The sequence below is a fragment of the Hippoglossus hippoglossus genome, chromosome 11, assembly GCF_009819705.1.
Source record: "Hippoglossus hippoglossus isolate fHipHip1 chromosome 11, fHipHip1.pri, whole genome shotgun sequence".
Classification (NCBI taxonomy): Eukaryota; Metazoa; Chordata; class Actinopteri; order Pleuronectiformes; family Pleuronectidae; genus Hippoglossus; species Hippoglossus hippoglossus.
The window spans coordinates 13,894,846-13,915,609 of record NC_047161.1 but is presented as its reverse complement, the minus strand read 5'-3'; the positions used below and the strand labels follow the sequence as shown (position 1 = coordinate 13,915,609).

Genomic DNA, 20,764 nt, shown 5'->3' with positions numbered 1-20,764 from the left:
CAAAACTTACATGGGTGTCCTCTCTCTGCAAGGGTGGAGGGGAAAGTGATGGTGTGTTAATATCTTTAAAGCACAACATAAACTATAATGTGGTACATTTGCACACAATTTAACACACCCACACACACACACACACACACAACATCGTCGTCAATAGCGAGCGAAACAGGTCTGAACACATTGAGGAGTGTTATTATCATGCACAATTAAACACAGTCTCATCCAAACATATGCTCGCTAAACACTTACTGGGCAGAATCAGTGTGATTGATAAGGCATAATAATTTGTGCACAACTGTGTCGAGATGCAGCGCATCATCTCCTGTCATTTCATCAACATGCATGGCGGCAAGCTAAGAGTGCAACACCTCCCCGCTGCCTCTCAGCAAAACGCTAATCCTGTGTTGGGCAAAGGGTGTTAAAGAGAGAAGACAAAAAGGAGGGAGGGAAGGATAAATCAGGAGGAAGGGAGAGCTCACCTGTTTGACACGCCAAGTCAACGTCCTTCTCAAAATCCGTCTGAGAGAGAGGGAGGCCGGGCAGGAAGAGAGGAGACACAACAAGTATGTTATGTGCAAAGTACAGTCACCGCATTAGCATAACAGTAGCAGCACCACAGGCCCGATGAGTGATTGGATCTCGAATGGTTGTGCTGCATTCAATCACGCCGATGCTCTAATGTGACTCTGCAGAAGAGGATAGGATGTGTTGCCATGGCGACAGTCAATTAGAAATGCCCTCTATGAACGGGGGAACATAAAACAAAATACGCCGCCTTTAGTCACGCCGGTTTTCATGTCTTCATAGCGAATTTGTCCAAAGCCCTCCTCGAGCCGACAAAGAACAAAGAACATGGAGGGAATTCTGACTGATGGCAAACGCTGCTGCCAATTTGTTTCGTGATGTGAATCGGTTTCACAAGCAGCGGCGGATCCAAAAATACAGACTTTGTGGGAGAGAGAGGGAGACGCGGTGGAGTTCTGCCAGGTACGTAACGCCGCTGTATGCCTCGACAGTCACCTCGGCGTCGTGTGAGTGGAAGCGGGGACAGGAATTTACACAGCGGCAAGACTTATTATCTCCTGTGCCAGTTGAAGAAAACCTTCACGGCGGTGTCTTTTCTTTTCTCAGACTGCAAAAAAAAACTATACATAATGTAAGGAATACAAATGCTTTCACAAGTCATCCTCACCCCTGAACTAAGCACAAACACACAGAACTGAGTCGCCCCGCATCCTGGAACTCCGATTTTATGTAGATTAGGTGTTTTGAGCACAGGCAAAAAATGATGTTTATTTGCTTTGATGTAGAATCCGCTTGAGAAATGCAGGGTGGCACCGCTCCTGAGGGTAAAGACACGCTCCGAAAAACCCAGAAGGCGGCAGATTAAATGAAGAAGTATTGTCTCCTAAATGGCCACCGCGCAAGTTTTTCCCCTGAACTTTAGTGAAAGTGAAGCTCATTGCTATGCAGCCGCGGTCCTTCCCTTACCCCCCCCACCCCCTCCGCCACAGAGCTTCCTCCTGTCCTCGGCGGGATTCACTTACAAAAGCCTTTGTTTGGATAATAAACTACAGATTTTAGACAGTTTGGGCACGCCACGGAGGCAAAGAGTGAGGAGGAGAGGGGGAAATGAAAAAACTGAAAGAGAAGAGAAGGAGAGAATATGCAAGGGTCTCAGAGGAGTGGGGGAAGCTCTCGGTACGCAAATCACCCGCAGCACCATAAATGGGTGTAAATGAATGAATGAGGATATGAAAGAAACCCCTCTCTCTCTCTCTCTCTCTCTCCCAAATTGAGTAAAACAAATCATCTTCATTTTAACTATCGCACAGACTCAATATGAAACAGCTCACAGGTTAAGTATAGTGAAGCGACTGATAAAAAGAAGGAACACAGTCCTGTTGACTGATTCCTGCAGTAAAGACAAAGTAAACACACTGTAGCTTACAGCAGTCAAGTCTGAGGTCACTGCTGAAATAAAGAGTGACAAGATAAATCACTACATCATATTTACACTTATCCTGCAGCAAATCAAGTGGAACTTTGGAAGTCTACACCGGCACAACTATTCCTACTTAGAAGGTGCAATGTGTAATCAAACAGTATCTGATGCAATGAGGAGTTTTTTCCAGTTAAAGGAATAGTTTGACATTTTGTTACACATGTTTATTTGCTTTCGCAGATGAGTTCAACGAGGAGATTCATGTCAGCCTCATGTCTTTATGCTAAATGTTAAGCTGCCGCGTAGCTGTAAACAGGAGGGTAGCAGTCTGGCTTACGCCTTGTTTCCACACAGTTCTGTTTCCTATCTGTAATTCTGTTTCCTTTGCCGATTCCCACACCCCCTGGTGGTCAACGCACAGAGACACCACAGCAGCCATGGGCCGATGTTCTCGTTTTGAATGGATGTATATTAATGTAAGAATGAACTCTTGCAAATTCATGTAACTTTGCTAAACTACCCAGTTTGACTATCAACAACTGCATTGAATGAAATAGCCTCTTAGCTCATTTGTTTTTATGCTAACTTCCTGGGGCACAGTTACCAAGGTTACCATAGGAACGAATGCATCTTTGGTTGACTCGCATAATGACACAGAGCGATGTGGAAACAAGGCTTATGACAACATGCACCAGCACCTCTAACCCCAGTAAAACTAGTAATGGGTGCCAAAAGTTCTTGACCTTGACAAGTGTTCGATGTTTGTCTGGCAGGAAATCTTTGCCAAGAAATAGTCCATCACATAACCCTGTTTAAAACCACAATAATATGCATTTAGACTTTTTTGTGCATGAAACAAACTAGATAAATGTTGAGTCTGTGTTATTTTGCGTAAAGACATGAAAGTGGCATGAATCATCTCCCTGAAAAAAAGCATAACAAGTCTGTGTATCTCTCAAAATGTCACATCCTTCCTTTGATATTTGCTCATGTTTGTTTTACAGACTGCACTTTTCTCCTTCTATGGACTCGACTAATCACAATTACTGGTGACTAATGGAGTTTTCTACAGGTGACATACTCGTTGGCTGCCGATGTGGTTGAGGGCGTGGTTATGGTTATGAGCATGGTTGTGGGTATTGTTCAGGATGGGGCTATGCTCATGTGCATGGCTGAGGGCGTGGCTGTGGTCTAGCCCGGGGATATGGTTGCTGCGGGGTAGACTGTGGTAGCCCTGCTGGCATGCCTGGTGGCACGACGGCGGGAGCGGCTGCGCCTGGCAGGCCGAGAGGCACGGGGAGGTGCCGTAACGCAGGGAACCGCACTGCTGCCCACAGTAGCTCACATTTGGACCTCTCTGATGGTGTAAAAGATAGGAGTGAAAAAACATGAAGATGAAATGTTAGTGGAGGACATGAAAGAAGCGTTGTTGAGGAGAACACTGAGATTCAGTCAGAGATGAATTCACTTTTGTATAGACGGCTTTGAGTCGGCGTTCAGGTGCCGCTGCAGCCCTGTAATGAGGTTTCCTCTGAGTATAGATAGGAAAACCTAAGAGGATGGTGCTCACTGTAATTATGATGCCGATATTCCTGCGGGCAGCTTTAACAAATTATCCATCACAATTAATGTTCTCAAGGGTGATTATACAAGACCTGTGCCACTGTTAAATAAAAAGATTTATTCATTCACATTTATATGAGAGAAAAAAAAAACACCGGAGCAAACAAGGTTTAAGGAAAAGTCTTCCCTTGGTGCAATTGTTGTCATAGCAACCGGCCGAACTCTGTGTGTGATGACAATAAATTTAACCAAAAAATTAAATAAGCTCAGTCTCACTGTAATGCTCCTCTCGCTTATGAAAACAAGAGACAGAAAAAAGTGTCATAATGAGTTCCCTGTGCAGAATGATAGCTCCAAAGTTTAATCTCGATAACCTCGGAGGGGCGCTCAGTGGGCCATAATCGTTACCGCAAACAGGTCTAAGGGAGATATAAAAGGAAGCGGGGATGTGAGAGTCGCTCATGCTCTAATGGCAGCGGTGTGACTGCGCTGACATTGGCAAGGCAGTTCAAGTCTATATGATTTATCGCACTATTAGCCACATTTGGAACAAATACAATAACCTACAATAACCGCTGGGCTCTTCAAATAGAGAAAAAAAGGAGTTCAGGTAAGAAGTAAATAAAAGTGCTGAAGTGGCTTTTTTGGTAATACAGGAAGTCCAGTGGGCGATATTGACTTACTGATATACTGAAGGAAGAGGAAGCAGCGAGAGTGTCAAAAATGAATTGGTATTAATTTCAGCAGGATTCTGTTTCAGACACGGTATTTGTTGCTACAGCGCTATAGGGAGTTGGCTTCAAGCTTTCTTTGGGAAATGCAGTCAAATGTAGTTGGAAAGCAAATCAAAATGCAACAAAACAATAATGACTTTCTGTTGAGGTAGAAATGGTAAATGAAAATCAAAAGGAGCCAGGAATGAGTTGGAGCGCTTCAATAGAAGCACTCCTGCTTCTTTCCACTGGAGGTTGTGCTGGTGGAAACACCTCCAGCCTGGTTAATGTTGGTCCAAAGCGAATGTGGGATGAAATGGAAATGCTATTCACCATGATCTGCACCTGTCCGTTCTTGCAGGAGTCGGGCGAGTTCTCGCTGTCGTCTTTGCATCCCCCCATCCGACAGCGCACCGCGTCCTGCACCTGAGGTGAGGGGAATGGTGGGGGGGGGGGGGGGCAGAGAGAGGATGAATATGAAAAAAAAGGAGAAAAAGGAGGAAGGATGAGGGAGAGGAAGCAGAAGTTAGTGAAGGGAACTTTCACTAGAGTTATCAACTTCTGCAGCATCAGGGAACTCGCTCCCTCATACGCCTTATAGTCTTCATCTTCATCAACGCAATGGCGGATGCTCGGCGAATACCAAATTATGTGAAAGCTGCAAAGTGGATGGAAATGCCACGTTCTTCACAAAGAAACTCGTTTTTTTTTTGCTTCTGCAACTGCCAGTGGAGTGGTATAGAAAACACGCCGCGGCACTTCAAAGTGTCCTGTTTGAGCTTCGCGAGATCAGTGGCGCGCGGCCCTAATTAAAACCAACAGTACGGGATACGGATGCTCTAACCTCTGGGCCTCTCCGGTGTCATATTGTTCTTCTTCATCCTCCCACGTGCGGCATCTGAGCAAACACACACCAGGCCCACAGTGGGAGGACTGGTTCTCGTAACGCAGCTCAAATCAAATGGATCCCATGCAACTCCGAGATCCCCCCCCCCCCACCCACCCACCCACCACCCATCAGGCTCTGTATTATAGATAGCCTGGTTACTCGCTGAGGAGCAACATCGTTTCTCAGTGTTGCCGCTGTCAAATCCCATAAGAATCTCATGCGTGGAAACAAGAGTGCTCGTGTAAGAAGCGCCGCGAGAGCCAACGACAGCATCTCCACTCCTGCTGGGTGGTCTCATCGTGCGTGTGTGTGCGTGTGCGTGTGCGTGCGTGCGTGCGTGCGTGCGTGTGTCTGTACATGTGTAGCGACAAATGGAGTGGATTGGGGCAGCATCCATGTCTGATTAATACTGCATGGTCAAGCCTAACGCCTCCATTGAGTCCTTGTGCGGATCCCGTGCCTTCGTGTCCTTACTCATCTTCATCGGCGTTTATTTTCCCCCATTCTCTTTTTGAACTAATGTCTCTTTCTCTCCCCGTGTGTTGGCTCATCCTGACTTCAAAGTGAAGAGCCGCTCTATGGGTCCACTCCATACCTCTCTCTCCACCTTCCTCTCCATTTCCTCCTCCCCTACCATCATCCCCTGCTTCGCTCTTGAATCACGTTTTTCTTTTTTTTCCCCCCACACACATCTCTGCATGTGTTTTCTTTTCTTTCCCTCCCTCGCTCCTCACTTAACTAAGTCTCTCCCTCGCCACACTCTCTCTCTCTCTCTCTCTCTCTCTCTCTCTCTCTCTCTCTCTCTCTCACAATATGCCTCGGCTCCACATCTCCCCGTCGGCCTCCCTCGCTCCCGCTGCCTCCTAATCACAACACCTCTAACGTCACACCTGCTCGTTCGCTCGGCTCGCCTCGACTGATCTCAGCGGGGCCCACTGTGCCGCCGCGGCCCCCTTTCATTCTGCGCCGCGCCGCCTTACGTGCAATGGGCGCCGCCGAGGAGCTCGACGCGTCGCTCCGCTACACCGGGCACGTTTTGTGTCTTTAGTTGACTTCACAAACTATCACACTTTGTGTTGCCTCTTCTCTTGTTTTTGCACTGTAACACGCTCTCATTCTCTCCCCGTGCTCCCTCTAGCACTCCCCTCTTCCTGTTGTTCTGCAGCCACGAAGGATTTACACTCAGTCTCTTGCAAGGGGGGGATTTTCATACATTTGCAATAAATAATTCCTGGATTTACTGTACTCTGATCCCCGCTGCATTTGTGTTATTGATTTAATGCAGCTAAGCATTCAGAGCTTTTAAAAATTCACTTACACTTTGCGGCGCATTCAATATCATAATGATCTCTTGGGTAGCTGTGCGGGGTGCACATGCATCAGCGGCAGAAGACACATTTACAGTTACCGAAACCGGGTGCCATTGTAAATCCACCGATGTAGCTTCGGTGCAAATGTGAATAACTCCACAGCGTGTGCGTGTGTCAGTGTGTGTGTGTGTGTGTGTGTGAATGTCTGTCTCAAGGGCATTAATACATGTACAGCGCTGTATGTGCATAATGAGTTTAAATTTTCAGCATCCCTGGGGGGCACTGCAAAGCCTGTGGCAAATAGACACTAGGGGGTATTAGTTAGGGACTTATCGTCTTATTCCATACAGCATCTTCATAAGCTCCTTAAAGCAGCCTTGGATCAGACGGACAATGCCGCACTATCATACTGCATTATGGAGAGGGAGCGCAGCAACATAGGACATAAATACCGTGCTAATCCCTCCCGTGTCTGATCCGCTTGTGTTCCGCCGTGACTTCGCACTGACCTACAAACTAACGTGACATTTGCAAACATGAGTCCCACCTGTCAAAGTGTTGCGAAGGTCACTCTGGCTGGGCGGAGGGTGCGGAATTAGACATGTATGAGTTTAGCACGTCAGGGGATTCGGGAAATAAAAAAAAGAAGGAGAAGCCGGACTCACCTCCCGGCGCATCGCACAGTGGACGGTGATGATGACGAAACCTTGGACGGAGTCAAAGACGGCGAAAAGGACCTGGAGGAGACAAGAGGCGTCTGTTGGTTGTTGCACGTAGCTTCAATACCGCGCTGCCTCGCAACCTCTTTGATATAGTGGCAGTTCTTCATAGTGATTTATGTTTTCATCTCATCCCACACCCACCTCACACCGTTAGACCTGTCGTACGTCACACGTGTCAAGTCAGAGAGGAAGGAAGCTGTTTGATGTCAGAGATGACACAGATTTTCCTGAACATATAAACTATGCAATTTGCATTAGTATGCTCATTAGTGTAATGTGTTTCTTTTCTTCTCTTCAAAGGTAAAACAACTATCGTCATTTACACCATGTTTTTATCCTAAATGTCCGCTGTTATCCTCTTCTCATGTTTGCATGCACACACCGCACACACAGGCTCTCGCCCAAGGGTATGCGCGGGGTGCACAGTAGCATTGCTAGTTCCGGTAGCGTCACCACTTCCGTTAGCGGACATTTAGGCTAAAAACATGACACCACAGGAGCAGTATGGAGGCATTTTCTGTTTTTTTTCCTGTTGTGTTTTTACATTTGAAGTCGTGGTCACTGGTTACTTCAATTATATTGGATTTGGCTGCAATGCTGTTTACCCCTGAAACTCCAGCAGTTGTTTGTGGACTTAAACTAAGCAAAGTGAGTGAATCTTTTCATTTTTTCGGTTTATTATCCTTTCACTTTTTTGACAGTTAGTATGCTGAGCACTGTTGCCTCACACCAACACGGTTCCCGGTTCAAATCCCGGATTTATTTATTTCACACTGCGATGGGTTGCATCAGCGTTTCTTTGAGCTCTGTTTACAGACACTGTTTCTGACTAATGACACTGTGGTTATCGCATGAGTGAGAAAGCCTGTTATGTTACCATGACAACCACCAACCATGAGCAGTTGTCATCATTCTTAAACAACATGTTTGATGATTTATGGCCTTTTGTTCCTGTTCTCATACATTTGAAAGTGGAAAAGTAAGAAAGTATATGTAGCATATTGTTGGAAAACTGTATTATCATGTGATTTATTACTGTAATCCTATTGTGAAATGACTCCGTAACCATTAAAGAAACACTGATATGGAAATTCAATAAGTCAGTCATACCATTTCATGAATTTACCAGAGTGGGAATCACACAGCAGCTTGTTTTTCGTTTAATACAATTTGGCGTTTGGCCGATTCAGGTTGAACCTTTAACCTGAACTGCTCAGACAACATATGGTACATCTGAGTTCACATTTAAGTTAAATTTTAAACCAAATAAGTGACTGAACCAAAAGGGCAACACACACTGGTGGTTTATGATGCACGTCAAAAACACCAGCGCTAATTATTTACCATGGAAGCCAATAGATTGATGATGCTTTGGTTTGCATCATTGGTTTATTTATGAGCATCAATCAGCTTCTTACTCTCCAGAAACCTCCGCTTCTGTCTGTTGACACGTCTGTGTCAGTGCTGAACTTTCTGAGGCCGTCCAATATGACATTTTAAAGCAGCTTCTTCACGATGGATCACAGATGCAAGTGTGCGGGTGACACCGTGTGAGCTCCTGCCTGTGTTGTTGGACACCTCACCTGGAAGAGTGTGGAGCGCCGGTCGGTTATGGCCAACACGGCTGACATCCAGGTTAACGCTAACAGAGGGAGAACCACACAGGAGCTCCACAGAGACGCCCTGTCAGAGGAGAAGAAGGAGACGCAGGGGGGGGGGGGGGGGGGGGGGGGGGGGGGGGGGGGAGGAGGGAAGGAGGAGAAGGAACAAGGGGTTCAGTTTCAAACCAGACAGGCCAGTTCTGAAAAGTCACTTAACTCCACTTCACATACTCACTCACACACACACGCATGCATGCACACACACACACACAACCACACAGACGCCAATCGTTGGATGGCAATCTGGAGCTGATTGGCACACTGAGGTTTCAGACTTAATATTCTCACTGAGAAATGGAGGATGATGTGTAATCATGTAGATCGTTACGAGACTGACAATTGCTCACAATTACATGGTTGATGCACAGTAAGTGTCATGCAGGCGAACTGTGAGATGATAGGTAGAAGACAGGCCATTGACAAGTCCTGACACGGGGGCTTCTGAGGAGTACGTGTGTGTGTGTGTGTGTGTGTGACTCCACAGAGTCAGACACCAATTTAAAATGTTCATGCTGTTTGAGCACATATTCATGGGCTTATAAGCGTCAGCGGGGCAGAAGGACAGCTCCGTGTTGCTGCGCCGAGTAACACCCACGTTCCCTGTAGAGGTGCACTGCCGAACGCGCCGACGGAAAAAAAAGAAAGTAAAGAGCAATCAAGCCAAAGTTGTGCCGTCCTCTTGTTAATGTGTCAAGTTTCCAGCTGTTGTGGACTGTGATGTTAACAATATGGTGGAGTATAACCTACATTCTTTGAGCAAAGTGTACCTCATTGAACACCGTAAGTGCTTTTTAACGAGTCGCTACAAGGTCATTCGGGAGAAAAGTTAAGTGAGGAAAACTTGCGTTGTCACAATTTTGTATCACTTTCAGGATGTAAATTCCCAAGTGATAGTCTTTAAAGCTGAATAATTATGACATTTAAAGGCACACAGAAAGAATAAAATAATAAATGCTAGTGTGACAATATGATTCCAATAAATAATACATTTGCACAAACTGTTTTAAAATTGGGATACTTATTAATCCCAATTCTTACCAGCAGTGTATTATTAATGATATCAAATGGTATAATGATGCAGCAAGAGGAGGGGCAGTCATGTGAATTTAAATGACTATATCTAGATTGTATACATACGTTCAGAAAATATACAGGCAGATCTGAGATCAGTGCAGTTTGTGACGGTCAATAACAGCTCTGTGTTTTCTGTGTGACGACACAGAACAATTTCATCTTATTACAATCGCACAACTAAGAGCAGAGGTTCTGCTGTGGACACAGTGGGATTTTAAATCCAAACACTGCGCCACAATGACAGATTTGCACAAGGACACAGTTACATATGCAGAGGACTTTTCTGCAACAGTAAAATGATAGAAGGGTCTTTTAATTCAGAGACTGGATGCACTGACTGCACTCAACATGAAACCATGACAACAGACCTCTTGGTAATATTTTTCTTCTTGCTACACCAGTGTGGTAACTCCTCAAGTTTTACCATGGAGATGGCTGCATGAAGATTTGTTTTAAATTCAGAGACTATACTGTCTGTGTTTATGGCACTTCAAGAAAAGGGGGTGAGGGAAATATCCACAACAGCTTGAATCCTGCATGATATCGTCTCGCAGTAAACTATATATTAGAGACTGTGGATGCAGCATTTCTTAGATGGTGTACTTGTAAATCTAAGGAATGGAAAAATGTTATATTCGCTTACACTCTATTTTACATGTCCCATATTCTCAAGCTAAGTTCCTTGAAACATTGTTTTCCTTGTTCAAAAAAACACTGGATTGAGCATTGTTTGCCGAAATGTAATTTTTTTTTTTCCTACTTGAAAAAGCGCCTCCAGAGCCACAGAAAACATTATACAGCTGTTTTCCCAGGCAATGCAAAACTCGTCCTTACTCGCAAATTGACTTTGACTTGCAAAATTGGTGGAACGCTCCTCAACAAAACGCGGCACCTTGACACATTCAGGCATAATTCAAAACAAAAAAATGCCCTACACAGAAAAGATTTAAATATATGCAGCTAGAAGATACAAAGTTAAATAACTCTTATGCGTTTCCAGTTTTTCTCTTGCTCCATGTGATATTTGATGTGTTACTGTTTACATAATTAAACCTACAGTTACAGTAATGTGTTCGGCAGATTTGAGAGGCGTCCTGACACTGTGGTGCCCCGTTGTGTTAAACCTTTGCAGCGCTGCACTGTACAAACACGTTATAACAAACTGTAAAAATGATTCACAAATACAGTTCGACACGGGTCAGGTTTGCTCTGAACGACCCCGAGGAAAATCCGCTTTTGATCAAAACACGCTCTCATTAAACAGCGGCTCGCAGTGCAGGTGTTTTGTTTTTTTCTGCCTTTCATTAATTTGTTTTCTTTTCATCCAGGCAGGTTTGAATGTCATCCTGCATCATTACCGACAGCCAGAGATTATGAAGGATGAAGTTGAGAAGGGAGAGAGGAGGTGGAGACAGACGGAGAGAGGATGATGGAGAGTGAGAGACAGAGAGAGAGAGAGAGAGAGAGAGAGGGGGTAGATGGAGAGGGGGTGATGATGATGGAGAGTCAGAGAGGAGGTGGAAAGATGAAGATGGACTAACATGGCACTGCTGGCAGTCGAGCTGGACAGCGCGGTGCTCGAGATCACGCCACACTTGGAGCATTTCAGGAGCAGTCGGCTCCGCGCCTCCGCCGGGACACTTCAGGACATGTGCGCACACACACACACACACACACACAGATACACACACATGTAAACAGACATACACAAAACCATGTGAAGGGAGGAGAGGGAGGGAGGGAGGGAGTGGAAACACAAGTTCCAGTTATGTCGACAGGTGAATGAGCAGGTGTTGCAAAAGGAAACAAAGAGGAAAGTATAAAAAACACAAACAAAGAGAGGGAGTGGTGGAAGAAAGAAAAAAAAATAACAGGGGGAAGGGGGGAGAAAAGAAAGAAAGAAAGACAGGCAAATTAAAACCAGATCATAAAAATGTAGCAGCAATGAAAATAAAAACAGTCAGAATACAAAGATTGATTCAGAGCAAGTATAGAGAGAACGTGAGAGACGGACATCGCAATGTTACAGCAGAGTCATGGGGACTAACAGATTACAGTGAGACAGACAGGAAGTACATGGAGCATCTTAGTCCACCGCCAGAGTGTGTGTGTGTGTGTCTGTGTGTGTGTGTGTGTGTGTGTCTCCTTTATCTGTGTGACTGTGCACAATGAAGCTTTAATGAAAACGACTCCTTTGGTTGTTTACTTACAGTTGACTACTCAGGAGGACAGAAACAGCTTGTGTATGTACGTGTGTGTGTGTGTGTGTGTGTGTGTGTGTGTGTGTGTGTGTGTATTGCGAGTGAAGAAGGATGGGGGCCATGCACGGGCTATGCTACATTAGCGTGCCATCACAGCTCATTGCCTTAGTGCCAGCCACATCCCCACGGCTTCATAAGGAAATACATTACGCTAATGACAGCCTGTCCTGTTAGCAACACTACCAACTATTGTGTGTGTGTGTGTGTGTGTGTGTGTGTGTGTGTGTGTGTGTGTGTGTGTGTGTGTGTGTGTGTGTGTGTGTGTGTGTGTGTGCGTGTGCTTGACTTCGATGCATTCACTTCTGGAAACCTGAGAGGAAATGTGTTTAATACTCGGATAACACCGAGGACTTTTCCCGTAACAAAGGAGGGGTACACTTGTTTGTGTGTGTGTCAATGTGTTTGTACACATTAGCTGGTTTAATCTTGGTTGCATCAGCGGGCAACAAAAGCCAATCAACCCCCCAGAGGGCCAATCTGCACCGTTAACCCTTTGCAGCGACGCACAAATAATCAATTTCAATTTGTGCGAGGAGACAGACACGGTGTGTGGAGGAGAGGAGAGGAGAGGAGACGAGACGAGTCGAGGCGAGGCGAAAGGAGAGGAGAGGAGAGGAGACGAGAGGAGACAGGGAAAACAATGGAATCAATAGGTATGGAAATGAAAACATGGATTTGCTTGCGAGAGCTGTCGCGGCCCCTACCCGTCGGATTAGTAGAAGATGATGAACAGCCGCAGACTGCATTGAAGTAATGCTGCAGGTGGATGCATATGCATGCGTGTGCTACACGCGCAGCACGCATTACAGCGAGCGAATCATGTGTGTGCATGTTTGTCTGGAGGAGGATCTCATAGGATTTCGATACGGTTTTAATCCACGTAATCCCAGTGTTTACAGTGTATAATTAAGTTTCCATGTTCCATTGATCTTCATATCCACAGTGTTCACCTGTGACACGCACAATAGATGGAAACCCTGTATTCATAGGAGCAATCGTGATGGATGAGAGAATTCACAGAGCAACAAAACGCAGCAGATGTCTTGCCGTTTTGTTGCCAAATTGAATTGTGTGTATTTTTTTTTGTATATGCAAAGCACAGGTGTACAAGTAGACGTGTGTAGAGAGACGCCTGAAAGCATGAGAGCTTTGCCTCCCCGAGTTTGTGTCTGACAACGAGTAGGAATTTATATAAAGCAGAGAGTTGCAGTCAGGTCCCATCAAGAGCCGTGTGGATTGATGAGTGAATGGCATGTGTGTATATTTGTGTGTGTCTGTGTGTGTGTGTGTGTGTGTGCAGAGGGTTTTAGGGAAATTAACTCACCCCGCTCGCTGCTTTTTAGACTTGTCGGAGATGCCGTCTCGAGACATGAGCTTGTTAAACACCACGATTCCAATGAGCATATTCACCTGAGAGAGAGAGGGAGAGAGAGGGGAGAGAGGGGAGAGAGGGGAGAGAGGGGTCTGATCAGAATCGCTGTAATAGACGTGGCTGCCGTCAGGGATTCGGCTCATGCACGGCGGCTTTGCTTTATTTCTTTTCTCAATGTTCCCGCTGATTGCAGACGACTTATTAATTGTCTCACATACGTACAGACTGAAAGTGACGCTGCTCTTGCTGTCAGGGCTCCCTGCAGGCTGACTCGTTTCCAGCTCGTCTCGATGAGGTTTTAAAGCACAGAGCGTGCAGTACACAAATCCCCAAGTCCACCGTTATTACTTACAGAAAATCTTTAATGCTTGCCCTGATGAAAAACTATCGGCTCAAATATCTAAAGAGGACGTGGAGCAAAATCCCTAAACACTGTATACGACAGCATCCTACTCTTGTACACAGATTTTTAACATTTACTTTAAACTTAACCCTAACCCTGAGGACTTATAAACAAAATTGACTCAATCAAACTAGGATATATAGCCACTAACTTTGCTACATGATTGGAGTCTGTGCTGAAGATGCAAACACACAAATGGGAGTTGATGATTCCTGCAAGACCGTAGGCTGGAGTATCAGGACAGCAACACTGCCGCCTAATGTTACCGAACAATGATGTTACCGAATTCTACAACCAAAGACGGCATTACTAACAATGAGAATGTGAGCACTGAATGTGAATTTAGTTTTATTAGTTTGACCTTACAAACAGTAGCTAGACAAAGTGCGAGTTGACCTTTTATGTTAAAAGGTATGATCTCTTTTTTCTTCCCTTTCAAACCACAACACGCTCGCACAACCCACCAAACTCCATTCAAAACAGAAGTGATTTAATCATTGTAAAACACACTTCATTCAAAGTCTAACGCGATGAATTAGGGGTTTATTCTTCAACAAAACCAGATCTGTTGAAATGTGTATTTCCAAACATTGGAGTCCCACGCTCCATTACAGTAACAGTCAACTTTAAACTCGGCCAAACACAAAATAACTGTACGTTCAATGAATAATTTTCCTCCTTAGAGTCAAAAATACTGATACAACAGAAAATACAAAAAACAGAGGCACCTGACATCGTTTTTCTTTTTTTTCTTTTCCAGATAAACTAGCCTCACCCCCATCACTTCATATCATCCAGGGTTATTTTCCAAATGGCTGCCTTCTCTCTGACATCCATCCATAACTGAGATATGACAGTATATGACATTTCTGGAACAGGCCTATTAGATTGTATTCGTTGTTGTGACCTTTGGGTAAGTGCTGCACTTCAAAGAAATCTGCCAATGTGCAATAATCACTCCAAGCATTTATTTCCATTTGTGGGGGAACACCTTCAAAATATAAGAAAAAACACCAAAACACTGATCGCTTCTCATCCGGGCTCCTAATGAGAAACCCGTCGCTAAGCTGGACAGACATCTGGCCGTAGTGACCCAGTGATACAGATTCTATTAGGCACACACACATACACACGATCTGAGCCAAGGGTTGCCACATGCAGACCTCTTCTGCTCTCAAATCCGGCCCATCTGGGAGATTTCCGATGCTGCATGGCAACATGTTCTTAATAATCCATGATTTCCGACATTCCCTACTACTCTCCCCTCCATCGTTTACGTGTTCCTCTGCAGAGGTTCTGCTACATCACTCATCTGTTTGTGTTGTTTAGGTTTGAGGTGCATCAGCCACAAATTACATTCTAGCACGATCCCGCTGCAAAGTGTGCATGCAAGGGATTCCTTTCCTTATCGAGGTCCTAAACTGAATGTCTGCTTGGATTCCTTCCTTCATCTGTCACCAGCAGAAGCCTCCAGCCGGGGCGGGGAAAATCTCCTTCATAGATATTACACACGCTTGCAAGAAATCCTGAGGAAAGAGCTGAGTGGTTGAGAAGTTCAAGTCTGACTTTCATGTGGTCAGTGGAAATTCCAGTTTTTTGCAGCTTTTGCAGAAGCCGGATTTACACTCGAAGCCTATTCCTTTGCCGCGTCTAATGGTACGGTACATCTGGCAGCTTTTAACACTTTGCTGGAAACGCTCCCTCTGAACTCCTTCCCTCTCGTGTGCTGCCGCTGACAACTACCTACGATGTGCCAGATAGCGCTATTGTCATGCCAGTCATGTCTGGCCACGGCTCTGTGAGTCAGCATCGTCCTGCTCTGCTATTTGCCCAGGGCCAGGTTCATTAATTAGAGACGAGTCCTGTGGGAAGGTCTGTGTTTCTCTGCCCGACGCCCCGCTCTCATTACAGCTGTTTGTTAGAGTGGGGCCCCAGCAACAACACCGGGGGGCTGGGGACCATCACGTAACAGCTGGGGTGTGGAGCGTACAGTGCATCAACATTGTGGAGGCAGAAAATGAAGGAAAGCTGGAAACATACCAACAAACGCCAGACACTGATAAACAACGTACAAGGACAAATGCCCTTCGGTCTTTCAAGGCAGCTGCAAGCTTTGACTTTTCAAACATAAAAGTTCGTAGAGGCAAAACGTACTTTTTTTATTGTAGATTTAAACATCCCAACCTTGTGGGTGATTTAAATTGAATTACACTCTTTGTAGGTCAAACTATTTGATTAAATAACAATTCCTATTTTCACCTAAAGGATAAATACTGATTCTTGGTTGCTAAAGGCAGTGTTTTCTGACTGTGTAGCCTTTAAATATATCATTTTAATTATGAATATTTAATACTATGCTGTACTATACTATACTGGGACGCTGTCTGATCCATTCCTTCCAACACACGAACAGAATCTCAAACATAACAACAACACAGCCAGTTTCACCGGGGTGAGCAAGGCAAGCAATGTTTGACCTGTTAAAGCTCAGAATAAACATCAGTCAGACGACACTGAAGTCAAAGTGGTATCTTACCCTGCATCGGATCTCACAACAGCGTTCTGTCCCATAAAAGATCTGATGTTGCCATTCATTTTGTTCTTTACTGCCCACTTGTGGCGTCAGTAGGCGATTGTCTCTGGATGCTAGCTTGACTATCCCGGTCGATATGTTGTCGCTTGTTTTAATAACTCTGAATTTGCATGTTGTTGCTCGCTTGCTGGTGAGCAGAAGATCATTTTCCTCTTTGGTGGACATGAAATTTATATTCTATTCTATTCTGGCATTTTCCTGTGTGAGACAATGTCCTATTGGGAAAGTATTGGTCTTGTCAAGCAGAGCCGGCGGCACACATTCGCAGATGTATGTGGGAACTGTGTTTACACATTAGAAAATTACTTCAACACTCTTTCCCCCCTAAGTGTTAAGACCAAGCAGTAACACTGCGACTTATACGGCCTCACTTGATTTGAAGACGTCTCCTAATCACCAATATGTGTGAAGATGGGGAGTTGAGGTGTAATGTGGGGCAATTAAAATAGTCTCCACGGAAACAATGGAAATCAGGCGACAACCAACTCTCGCCGTGTCGGATTTGATCAAATCAGTATCGCGGGTTAAAGTTCAACGTGTGCAACATGGGTATCAGCGCATATAACCAATTAGCTTGATTGACAGGGTGTGTTAAGGTGAACAAGTTGTCAGATGACCTGGTCCGTGTCACCGCCGTCAGATGTTAGATCCACATATTCTAGTCCTCCATCAACACTAATGTCAAACACCTCTAAACCCATATAAGTCTAATTTTGCCAACTGTCAGTGGTCCGTTCGATTCCCCTGTTGCACATCACAATTACACACACCTCTAGACTTAATTACACGACCTCGATGTTTCATATTTATGAAATTTACAACACCCAAGCCATTTCATTCTGTTTCTCTTTTGTTGCTATTATATTAATATGCATCCATCATATTAATCTTCAGCTTTCTGCTAATCACAGAGGTTCTGCAGCTCTGCTTACCTACGGGTAAAAGCCACAGCACACCGCTGGTAGAAGCAATTACCCCGAAAATCCAGACTTATTAAACTTAGTGGTGAAAGTATTCACCTTGGGATTCATTAAGAGGAAATTAACTAATCCTAGAAACAGCCACATACAGCAGCCACAACAACAGCTGGATAACACACCGCCGAGATGCTATTAATGCCCTCAGCAGGACAATATACAGCTATATTTACTTGTTCATAACTATATCCATTTTATAGCTATAAGGCAAACACAGAAAATAATATCTTAATTGTGGCACAGACTGTTAGTCACATATTTTTGTCGGAAAAAATAAATTTTGATAAAAAAAAAGATTCAGCCTTAAATATGCTGGGTACAGTGAGTCATACCTGAAAAGTACTTATGAGTGAGAGCTGTAGCTGCCGGGCAACAATTCAGTCCAGACATGTGTTGCAACTCCTGTCTGCTGGAATATATTTTGCTGTTTGAGCTGACATTTTCAACTCGAGGATCAAAGTTCTCAACTCATCATTTTGTCGTGTACACCGCGGGTGTGTGTTTGCTCACATGCGCAGGTGGGAGTGAAGGGAAAGGGAAACATCTCAGAGGTCAACAGGCAGCCGCTTTGAAGCTCCTCGCTCGGAGGCCAACTTAGCAAAAACATTTGTAGGGTTACACAACTGTAACGGGTGAGACAGGGAGGCTGGCTCTGCTGAAAAGTGAGGGAGTCTCGTGATGGGAGGGAGAGAGAGAGAGAGAGAGAGAGAGAGAGAGAGAGAGAGAGAGAGAGAGAGAGAGAGAGAGAGAGAGAGAGAGAGAGAGAGAGAGATCGGGCAGACTCACCAAAACGATGACGGCAGCAGGTCCAACGAAGGCATAAAGCAGACCGCCCTCCAAGGATAACCAGCAGCTGGAGGAGAAGGAGTGCACAGAAGAATTTTATGCAGGAAAAGGTATAAACAGAAATACTGCGTGTAAAATATCACTTCACCACGTTCAGGTCAAGCATTTCACTTTCTGTGCGTTCTGAAAGCAACACAATATAAATGGTCTGTAAAATGTCTGTATTTTTATAGAACTGTGTCGATGTCCACTCAAAGCACTTTACAGTAGTTCTACCATAAACCCATACACACACATTCACACAGTGCATCGATATGCAGCACCATCACACATTACTAATACACTTACAGCCGACATGCCCAATTTAAAGTTCAGTATCTTGCCCAGGGTCACTTGGGCATTGAACCAATGACCTTATGGTTAGTGGACAACCCACTCTTCCTCCTGAGCCACAGCCACCCAAAGAAACTTTTAAAATATCAAGAATTCTAAACTTTCAAGTAGAGTAAAACTTTTATGTAACTTTTAAAGAGCAGCAGCGCCCTCTGCAGCCACATGTCTGAGCGATTAAGTGGTTTTCATGTAGAGAAAGAACAAAATCTATCCATCTGTTGACTGGAGCATTTACTGCATAGTCCCTTAAACACAACTCAACGGGGGATATTACCCATGATCCCCGGCTAACTGAATCAGAAGAGCTGCTGCTGTAACAAATCCACCAAACTCTGATTGGAATTCTTCAAGTTTGAAATGTTTAGAGATAAACTCTGGTTTTTTAATGACTTCTAAATCTTTTTAAACGATCTACAGTTCAGCACAACTCTTGAACTTGCTGGGTCAGATTCTGGTGATTTACGCCGTGACTATTTTCTTGCAGGAAATCGCGCCCACTCACCAAAGTTACATGGAGCATGAAACGGCGTTCAGTGGCACCGTTCTCTCAGTGTATCATTAAACTCATTTTGAAGCTGTTATTTTAAGGTGTGAAAAAGTTGCATCGCGTTGCTTTAACCACAGCAACCAATTAAATAACCCATTTACTGGAATGGCCTCAGTGAGGGATGCAGCGGGCATTTCCATGGGTAGGTAAGTGCCTGTTTCTGTAAATATTGCCCTCAGTGCGGAGCAACGTTATTATTGTTCACCAGCTAAAACACATCCTCACACTGCTCGTGGTCTTTGGTGTGGAAGCTACTGAGAATTAACGTGGTTTAAATGTGTCCTCTGGTGATGTCATCAGAGCAAACTGAAACCCCACCGTTTCTCTTAATTGCTGCTCAATAAAGAGGGAGCGCGGGAGGAAAAGCACACAGCCCAAAAGACTCATACAGTCCTCATACTAATGAGATGTTAAGTAAAGAGGAGGGAACACATTTGTAATCATCGTTCACATGTTTTCATCCAGTCTGATACACCATTGGCCGGGTGCGGTTTTTTTTCAGAGCATATAGAGAAGAAAATAATCTCAGCTCTATATGACTGATTTTAATCTTATGGCCGCGAAATAAATATTTTTTCAATCAGCTTCACACTTTCACACAAACGCCGCCTCAAGTTGGAACGACAACAGGCGTAATTGGGTTTGTACATGAGTTGCCGGGTCGCTGATATCCTCATCAGACATTTTGATTATTAACATGCATACATTTAAATGTGTTTATACGCCTGCAACACCTGATACTTTGCAGGGCATATCCCAGTGGACCAATCAGATCAGCATTTGAAATTTTTGTATTAATTGCAGATGTTTCTGATGAAGCAGATTGAGCTTGAGGGCTTTTGACCATTGAACTCCTATAAATGATACCTCAAGATGTTTTCTCCTACTTCAAAGTCCCTGAGGTGTAAAATCTTTCTCGAGTTTCCCTCTTTTACTCTAAATTGCTCTGCAGTCGTTTAATGTGTCTCAAGTATAACATTAGTCATATCGAAGGCGTAATGTCAGTTGTGATCCCCTCTTGCAACTGACGTTAATAACACTATCTCATGTCCATTAAAATAGGACGAACTAGTACGTGTTTGCATTTTGCCAAGTGCATGCTGGGAGATTCTTTAGTTTATCTGAGATAGAATAAGTGCGTATAGAAATTGGATGGATTGATGGAGAAAAGATAATGTGTCATCCTGGTTTAACAGATTCAGCTATTTATGGCTAAGCTGGGCTTCATACTGACTGAATGACCATCTCCTTTGCATTGGCTAGAAAATAAAACTGAGCCTGAATCCTTTAGGGAAGTCATCATCTCAAAGAGCAAAGGGAAAAACTGGAGAGCACTCCACGCTCATCCAGCTTCCAGCTCATCCAAACACAACTCTGAGGTAAAAACCTGCTGTGGTACTCACTAGCTGGCTGTGCCGTAACCTCTTGCTCTGGTGAAACCCACCGACACTGCTACAACGAGGGCGGGAAGACCTGCGGAGCCACAGAGAGAGAGAAACATCAGAAAAGGCGAGACAAAGAATAACAGCGAGACCGAAGAGTGGCGATGAAGCAT

General features: G+C 44.5%; 1 protein-coding gene across 14 annotated transcripts in view; it reads right to left on the bottom strand.

Annotated features, from left to right (window-relative positions):
* adgrb2 (adhesion G protein-coupled receptor B2) overlaps positions 1 to 20,764 on the bottom strand; it is a 217,196-nt gene that overhangs the window by 21,570 nt on the left and 174,862 nt on the right. For 8 of the 14 annotated variants that reach the window (XM_034599688.1, XM_034599694.1, XM_034599693.1 and 5 more), the window contains exons 20-29: positions 20,613 to 20,682; positions 18,270 to 18,336; positions 13,463 to 13,548; positions 11,419 to 11,517; positions 8,726 to 8,825; positions 7,086 to 7,157; positions 4,555 to 4,647; positions 3,027 to 3,302; positions 480 to 519; positions 11 to 25 (exon numbers count right to left, since the gene is read on the bottom strand). In XM_034599688.1, the coding sequence (XP_034455579.1) occupies positions 11 to 25; positions 480 to 519; positions 3,027 to 3,302; positions 4,555 to 4,647; positions 7,086 to 7,157; positions 8,726 to 8,825; positions 11,419 to 11,517; positions 13,463 to 13,548; positions 18,270 to 18,336; positions 20,613 to 20,682 (918 nt within the window). The remainder of the gene's footprint in view (positions 1 to 10; positions 26 to 479; positions 520 to 3,026; positions 3,303 to 4,554; positions 4,648 to 7,085; positions 7,158 to 8,725; positions 8,826 to 11,418; positions 11,518 to 13,462; positions 13,549 to 18,269; positions 18,337 to 20,612; positions 20,683 to 20,764) is intronic. The other 6 variants (XM_034599689.1, XM_034599695.1, XM_034599698.1 and 3 more) reach the window with 6 other exon arrangements.